At 30.3% G+C, this 9,292-nt stretch overlaps 1 protein-coding gene across 1 annotated transcript in view; it reads right to left on the bottom strand.

Annotated features, from left to right (window-relative positions):
- Positions 1-2,103: 2,103 nt before the first annotated feature.
- The window catches only part of tipE (temperature-induced paralytic E), a 21,710-nt gene continuing 14,521 nt past the window's right edge, over positions 2,104-9,292 (bottom strand). The window contains exon 2 of the mRNA XM_017628922.1: positions 2,104-2,399. Within this exon, the coding sequence (XP_017484411.1) occupies positions 2,336-2,399 (64 nt within the window). The 3' untranslated portion in view covers positions 2,104-2,335. The remainder of the gene's footprint in view (positions 2,400-9,292) is intronic.

Raw genomic sequence — 9,292 nt, 5'->3', positions numbered from 1 at the left:
ATTTCGGGCTGTCACAACGTACAACACCTTTCATTATTGCATCATGACTCTAAATATCATAAAATTTTTAGAATATTATAATTTTTAATTTTCTTTGAAAAAAAGACCATTTAACTTTGCTTACACTTTGCTGTAGATTGTCATTTTAAGTTTGCATTGCGAATGAAAAAAAATGAAAACTTTAAAATGGAAAATGTTACTCATACGCCGTGTACATATGTATGAGCTGGTACAAGTACGGCCATGTTCGATATGGCGTATGAGTAACATTCCTTTCTGCCCCATTTTCATACAAAAAAATTATTGCACATTTTCGTTTGCGCATCCACAACCTGTTTATCTTCAATTTCATCGTTAGTAGCTTGATTTTTTTGCAAAGGAACAGGATTTGTTACAATTGAAGAACATTAAAAAGTTATTTTTCCCCATTAAAATTTAAACTTTTTTTTAATAAAAATGTAAATATCTTGGGAAAATTACCTGATCCGGTAAAATGGTAAAAGATCCGTAATCTACGACCCAATCTTAAATTCACGTTATTCAGCATTTTTTTGTGTACTGTTAAAAACATGAAATTTTGGCTACAGTGTTATTTAATGATCAATTTGGCCATTTATTATATAGTTTTTTGTTTTATTTATTGTATGAAAGAAATTGACAGACACCGTCAAGAAAAAAATCAACGGTAAACCTCAGTTCTGTTCAGTCAGTCTACAGTCCGTCTATAAAGTTTAAGTACAGCGAATTTTTTACAATATGGGCAACTATTTTTTAAATATTTTATTTTTCGCCAATTTTTTATAAAAATATGGTTAATTCTACAACAAAAACCCCAAAAATCAGAGTTCCAAACCTTGTGCAAAATTAAAGAAAATTCTGCAAAATTTCATTCAAATGCACTTTTTATTTACGATCCCTAGAAAAAAGTTGAGTATGCAGTTTTTTAGCCCATTCAATTTTAGTATAATAAAGTGCAGGTATTAGGAAGATAGGACTTACCATTGATTTTTGGGAAATATTTTTGTTGAAGGTGTCGCACATTTTTTCCATATAAAAAAATTATCAAATAGTATTTTATATGGAGAAAATGAGCGACCCCTTCAACAAAAAAAATTGCTAAAAATCAATGGTAAGTCCCAGCTACCTCTAACTTGCACTTTGTTATACTAAAATTGAATGGGCTAAAAAACTGCATACTCAACTTTTTTCTAGAGAGCGTAAATAAAAAGTGCAATATTTGAATGAAATTTTGCAGAATTTTCTTTAATTTTGCACAAGGTTTGGAACTCTGATTTTCATAATCATAATCATAATCTACAGCCTTCAGTTTCCTTCAACTCTATATAACGAGTTATAAAATTTCCAAATTGAAAAAAAAAACTGTTTCTGTGTTATTTACATGGGAAATAGAAATTCACGATTAGTGACCTCTAAATATTAATATTAAGAGCAGCGCTTTTGGCAGGCGCCTCTTTCTCACTGTCCCGAAAATATTTCACAAGGCAAAAGTTCTATTTTTTCGAACCAGTCTAATGTAAGTACATATGTAAGTAAATGTAATTGTTTTAGTTTTTGGATTTTTGGTTTGTAAAATATAATGTAATTATGCATGTTTTTATGAATGAGCACTTGTATGTATGTATGTATGTATGCCAGCACGCATGAATTATCAACAATTCTTTTTTTTTAGTATTTATCTGCAGCATTAAAATATTTATACGAGTGTAACTATATTTAGCAATAGCCTTTTTAGTAGTAGATAAATATGTATTAAATAGTTAGTTTTTTATACTACCAAAACTAATTTATTTTTAATTATTAAATTTTTAATTTAATTTAGTTTGTTTGCCATACGCAAATATCTATTTATGTACTATACTCTAATTCGCTAGTTATATTAAGTCGCTTAATTTTTTTTTACAATACAAGTAAGTACTAAATTTAATTATTTAATGTAGTATTTATTTAGTAAGCAGCACATAATTACATATGTACGTATGTATATATTGTGTGTGTACATATATTTGTTATTTCCCTTCGCATTGATGTTAGCTTACCAGTAATTATATTAAATTTATTGCATTTTCTTTGTTTTTATTTTTATTTTGCTTGTGCTGCATCCAAAAAGTACTAAGCTCGATAATTGGATTTTATTTATTTTTGTTTTAGTTTTTTTTTGTTTTCTTTAGTGATAATTGTCGTGTGGTGTGTGTTCATATCTCTGGTACGAGCTGAGATTTATTTTTTTTTTAAAAAGCTAAATAAGTAATTGGTGCGCACACATTTCATTGTCCAATGCGAAAACGTATATTATCCATGCCATGAACTTTGCGTTTTAAACTGCTGCCGTCGGCCCAGGAGGAGTTGAGATACTCGTCGTCATCGTCTTGCTCAAGTTTCTGTTGAATAGTAAGAAAGATAAATTTACATAAATATTTTAGTACAAGTATGCAATTATTCAGTGTTTGTTAGGAACAAAATAAAGCTGATCATAAAATAAAACTTCCACCGCTGCCTTAACTAAGTAAATATTTCTTTGGCGATTCAGAAAAAGGTAGCGCATGTTTTCATTTCTAGAAAAGAGGCATTTCTAACCGAATTTCATAATAGTGCCCATAATGGTTACAAAACGGATCCAATATTGGTAAAGGCTAAATCTGATTTAGACACACTTTGACCCGGGTACTTTCCGGAGTTTGTTTAATTTTTTCGGCTGTTTGGTTAAAAGTGTATACTGCACCCCGCAGAAACTAGTCCCAATATTTAAATTAGAAAAGGAATAGCCGACGCTCATCGGCAGGCAATGGCAAACCTCCAGGTGTATTTCTACCATGAAAAAGGTCTAATAAGAAAACGAAAATTTTAATTTTTTGCCTTTCGAACTTGCTTTTTTTCATTAAAAATATATAAAAAAGTATGGCGCTACAGCCAGATTTCTATACAAACTCACTTAGGTATAAAACCAGTGTGTGTGTTAAAGTCAAAAATAGTGTACTTGGAGTGTTTGACAATGCAAATTCGTTTATGAATTAAACAAACATATACAAAATCTTAGATCAGAATTATCCGAATCCACAAAAGTCAACGTGAAGAGCCTTCAAAGAGTATTTGCTCTTTCAATATAGAAAAGATATTCGAACACCTTCAGATTGTAAATATTTGAATTCAGAAAAGTCTACTTGAAGAGCCTTGAACGAGTATAGGAAATACTGAACAGCGAGAAATCATACAAAACACTCAAATTCTAAATACACAAATCCCAAAATGTCATTGAATAGAGAAAATGCTCAAAACAAAAATTTTCGAGTCTAAAAAGTGTGCGAGAAAAGCATTGATTTGATGACTTCCTCTCTTATTACACAGGCCTATGGAATTTACTTTATTTCCCCCCTTTCAATAATTATGATATTTTTTAAATATTTAGGTATGTAACATTAAACTACAGCCTTGGATTTTTTTTAGAATTTTTTCGTGCTTAGTACCTAACACGTACTCGAACTTCGTGAAAAAAACAAAAATTAATAAAAAAATAAATGGAATATTCTCGGAAAATTTACCTGATGAAATTTTTATTTTTTTTGCCGTACCTTATTACCTAATACCTAACCATCGCACAGTGATTCACAACTGGTATTTAGTGTTCGAAATTCACTGAAGCCTTAATTTTTCACTCAATTTGATTAATTCAATTATTTAAATGACTAAGCTAATAAAATTTGCAAGCGACAAGTTGAGCCCGATTTTTAAATTTTTGTTTGTTTGTATTCAATATTTTAGGNAAGCTCTGAAAATATTCAACGCGGGCCGCGATGCTGGTAACAGAGGAAGAGGAAGGCCTCCTCGGCGTTGGAAAGACCAGGTGGAGAAGGACTTGGCTTCACTTGGCATTTACAATTGGCGTCAGTTAGCACAGAAGAGAAATGACTGGCGTGCTGTTTTGGACTCGGCCAAAATCGCTTAGGCGGTTACAGCGCCAAATAAGAAGAAGAAGAAGCTAATAAAATTTGCAAGCGACAAGTTGAGCCCGATTTTTAAATTTTTGTTTGTTTGTATTCAATATTTTAGTGCAAAGTGCAGAAAAAGTAGCAATTTTGAAGAAAATCTGCTGTTCCCGTTAATAAATGTTACAGAATAAAAATTAGTTGAAAACAATTTTAGGGTTCCGCCGAAACGAAAAAAATCACGAAAAAAATTTTAAATGTTTTAAAAAAAATGTTCATCAAAATTAAAAAAACTTTTTTGAGTTTCTAGAAAAATATTGGGTATGCAACTTCCAAATGGCTAAGCGGTCGCGTTGATTTTAAATAATTTTTTTCCAACATTTCAAGCACATCTGCTTGCTAAATGAGAAATAAAAGCGCTTGTTATTTTATGAAAAATCAACGAGAACTCTTAGGAACTTGCAACTTTCACTTTGTTATACTAAAATTTAATGATCTACAAAACTGCATACCCAAAATTTATCAATTGCTGACCTCAAGCAAGAAAGTTTCCAGAAAGTAACTTAAGTGAATTTAATATAGAAACTATCGGAAAAAATTATTTTCCACTTAAATTGCTTTCGCGAAACCGGCAGTATAAATAGGTATACATTTGTAGAGAATTCGGAAATAAAACCCTTATAGGAGCACAGTCTACGAGCAGAGCCTTACAAAACCTTTATAAAACCGATTAGCCGCCACACTTAGACAAAAAAAATAAATAAATAAACCACGGTAAGAATGGCTCATATACATATTTATATATGAAATAATACACACGGGCGACGCCCTCTAGCCATTAAAGATCTTACTTTTAATATAATAAATATACAAAGTTCGCCATTTTTTTTTATGGAAGAAATTGAATTTGAATTTGTTTCAACAAACAAAACTTGCCAAAAACACTTTAGGGACTCTAAAATGACACAAAACCACGACAAGATATGTAAACTTAGTTTTGTATCTGTATACCGTTTTTCTAGATCAGGTCATTATCCCAAGATAATTTAATTGCGAATGAAAAAAATCTAATTTTAAAATGGAAAATGTTACTCATACGCCATGACGGAGTACGGCCATGCATATTATTTCTTGCCATTTTCATTTGACCATTCAAAAAGTGTTTATTTATTTGTTTTTTTTTTTAGAATCGAAAACGAAAAGAGAAAGGCACAATCAGGTGAATTTTTTTGGTAGAAACAGAAACACCATAAGCTACTTAAAACTTGCACTTACTTATAGAACTGAATTTGAATGGCCTACAAAACTATATACTAAACTGTATTCAATTTAAAAATATGTTAATTGTGCTCACCAAATATCTGTATGTGAATATAAGACGATTCTATAAATATGCAATTTGAAAACCTGAGCGATGCAATATGAAATCAGGTAAATTTCCACGCAGGATATTTAAAGCGCACCGTTTATTCATTTAGATATTTTTGAAGATCAAAATTCAGCGTGTAGCCCCTTCTACATGGAATTCCACAGTAGAATTTGCGCCACGCTTTGTGAAGATGAAAAAGAAATGGCAATAAACTCACTTCTCTTTGCGGTGACTAAAACGATATGCACTCGAGTGTAAGTACCGAACTTGGATCCTATTAAAATGCCTTTGCCAGAATCAGTGCAAACAAATATTGTTTACTTCAGCATTTGTACCTTTAAATATATACATACATACATATATACGTATGTACTTATACCAACAACAACTAAATGTGCACAATCGAGCATGCTACTCGAATTCACGAAGCAAGGTCACACTTCAATGCATCTCATTTATGTATAAGGCGGGGCGCAAAGAGCGGAATATTTCTTGGCCATTTGCTTTGCTCATTACACTAATATGACAATGTACAAATACAAATGCATAAAAAAAAAATTAACTGTATGTTTATATTTATGTACACACATACATATACATACATACATATATATTTGGTCAACAAATTGCAGGCAATGTACAGCCACTTAACATTGTAACCAACTGTTAGAGAGCAAAAAAATAAAAAAATATTGGCAACAACAACAATGTTAACACTACTAACGATTGCGACGGAAATGGTGACAGCCATTATTTGCACTCGAGTACACAAGTGCAAAGTGTCAACGCCAATTTTCATAGGGGCCAAAAATGCATTTCAATTGAGGTCAGTTGGTAGTTAAACAGTAGCTGCGGCCTGACACGAGGCAGCGCACGAGCATACATAAATAAATACGAGTATCTGTATCTACATAGTGCTTACCATAACTATAGGACAACCACATAAAGGGGAGGTTTGGACTATTTATTTTTTTTATTATTTAATTTAAAATATTTTTAATAAAAATACAGTTCAATGTAAATATAACCAAACCCACATCCATAAATTCAAGTTTCAAGAATTGAGCAAAAATAAAAAAAAAAAACCCACAAAAGTTTCATCAAAATTTCGCGTTTTTTATTATTTAAAAAAAATGAAATTTTAATAAATCTTGTACAAAGTTTGAAATTGGATTTAGATGAGTTTTGTTATTTTACAGTTAACGTTGTGGCGTACGTTCGAAAAAGACCTTCGATATCCAATATGAACATCGAACTGGGACCGAACTCCTAACCAACCTTAGTTTTCCAACGTTCAAAGTAAATCGAAAATATACTCGAAATGGGTTCGAAAAAAAAAATAAAAACTATAATAACAAGAGAGAAAGTGAAATACAGTTCATTCTCGAAGGAAAAGATAAGACTCTCTGAATAAAATTTCAATTCGACACTCGAGACTACGAGACTCGAAAACAATATTAATAATCCATGTTAACCAAGCCCAATGTTTATTGGGATTGTACTAAAAAAATGTGAAAGTTTGAGAGTGATTGATTCTGGATATAATACCATGCCACATATGCCACTCAGATAGGTTATAACTTGTGTTAATATATAGAGAGTTTCTGAAGAGAGTTGCCATCTTTTTCAAAAGTTAAAATCAATTAATTAATAAGTTAAATATAACAAAAAAGTGGTTGTCTAACGAAAGTGCATTCCAAAAGTATTTATTTCGAATATGTTTTTTAGGGGAGTTGCCACCTGTAAAAAAAGTTAAAGTCAATGAATTAATAAGCAAAATGATATATCACAACAATGTGTTTTCAAACAAAAGCGCTTCAAGAGATTTATTTCCAGCGTATTTTTTTCAGAGGGTTGCCACTTGCTCAAAAAAATAAAATCAATTTAAGTAAAAACTTTAGAATTTAAATGAAACATTTTGTTGTGGGTATAAAACGACCGAAGTTTCAGAAAGCTTATTTTCAAAAATAATTTTTTAAAGAGCTGCCACATGTTAGGAAATTCAAAATTAATTTAGTTAACAAGTTAAATAAATACTTTGCTATTTCGATATTGGTGTTTAACCAGAAAGTCGTAAGAAAGCTTTATTTAGAAAATATTGTTGAAGAAGGCAGCCACCTGTTAAAAAATTAAAAAAATTAAAAAAAAAATGATAAAATTTTTTAATATGGGTATCAAACGAGAGAGGTTTTAAAAAAGCTGTATCTATTTCGAAATTAGTTTTAACGAGCATTGCCACCAGTTTAGAAATTTAAAATCTATTTAATTTACAAGTTAGTTGAATCCTAATTTTATAAGTGTGAATATTTGTGAGCGAGTGAACTCAGCTTACGGCCTGGATTAACATATCGCAAACCTTAATCTAAAGTGCGATCAACTCAACAAAAATTTAGGGCGACTTTTTTTAATGCAAATATTTTTTTCTTCATAATTATATACAACAACTAAAAAACTATTGTTATACCTATTTCTGTATTAATTGCGTTGAATCTGTACGATCCACAAGCAGCTATATTTTCCGCTCTCGTTTTTGAGTTAGCTCACTATAGATCTACATACATAGGTGTACGATATACATTTAATTAAGAGGGTTGCCAAACTGCTTAAAAAGTTAAATTATATTTCAAAATATAAATTCAATGAAATTTCACAATATGGCGAGCAAACCAAATATATTTAAAAATCTTTATTACGAAAATATTATTAAGAGAGTTGCCACCTATTTAAAATTTAAAGTTACATTTTTTTATATATATTAAATGAAGTATTGCTATATGGGTGGCCAATGAAAGAGGTTTAAGAACGCTTTATTATAAAACTAGTTTTAAAAGGGTTACCATCAGATTAAAAGTAAAATCTTCTATTTAAAAAGTTTTCATAAAATGATGCCAAAAGATTTTTAACGATCCTTAATTTCGAAAATATTTTTTAAAGGAGGTGCCACCCCTTTAAGAGTCTTATTAAATTTAATTAATATAAATGTAAAGCGAAGCAAGTTGAAAAGAGGTTTATTTGGAAAATATTTAGAATTCGAATTCAAATTTAATGAATTATTATAATATGGATGACAAACGAAAGAGGTTTAAAAACAGCTGTATTACGACAATTTCGGATGTCCCTTATTTAAAAAATCAAATTCAATTTAACTTAACATTTGTAAAATGGAATATCTTTCGTCTTTACAGCAAAGATCTTCTACTTTTCCCAAATTTCAATCTATGAATTCTGTTTAAGGTAAATGGAATATACCAGTTATGTATAGATGTATTGGAGTATGCTTTTATTTAGACACAATTTTTGAAAGAATTTCCACCTAAGAAAATAATTTAAAAATTTATATATCTAATATAGCACTAAATTCGAGGCATTGGCCATGTTATGGAACACCGAGAAAGTAAGAAATTTTTTGAAATAAAATTTATTAGTTTCGGTGATTAAATATATTTATTTTTGAAGCTTTTGAAGTGAACTGAAATATATTTTTATAAAAAAAAAAATAAAGTTAATAATAAAAAAAAATCGTAAAAACTTGTCAATAAGTGGTTGTCGTATAGTTTTGATAAGCACTATACTTAAGTAGTTGGATTGTAAGTATGGACATAATACATACATACAATTAGGTACCTTTCAACACCATGTTGGAATTCGAAAGCGTAACTGGCGATTCACTAACATTGAGTGAAGTCTAAGAAATTTTATATGATATTCAAACCAACTTGATTTTGGACTTATTATTATTGTCACATCATCACAGGTAAAATCAAATTAATTTAATTTAAATTCCGGTATTCTAGAAATCGCTACGCTAACTTTGGATCGCCAAGTATCACAAATAATAAATGCCTAGAAATCTACAGCATATGCGTAGGAAACTTACGTGCCCATGAGCGGCATTTCACAAGAGGAACAACAGACAGCTGCAAAATAATCTGAAAGTGTAATGCCGTTGTCTGGCTTCGATCTGCGCTAGTTGCATTATGCC

The sequence above is a fragment of the Rhagoletis zephyria genome, unplaced genomic scaffold, assembly GCF_001687245.7.
Source record: "Rhagoletis zephyria isolate East Lansing unplaced genomic scaffold, Rhagoletis_zephyria_1.1 Rzeph_scaffold_06339, whole genome shotgun sequence".
Classification (NCBI taxonomy): Eukaryota; Metazoa; Arthropoda; class Insecta; order Diptera; family Tephritidae; genus Rhagoletis; species Rhagoletis zephyria.
This window is presented reverse-complemented; position numbering and strand designations above follow the sequence as displayed.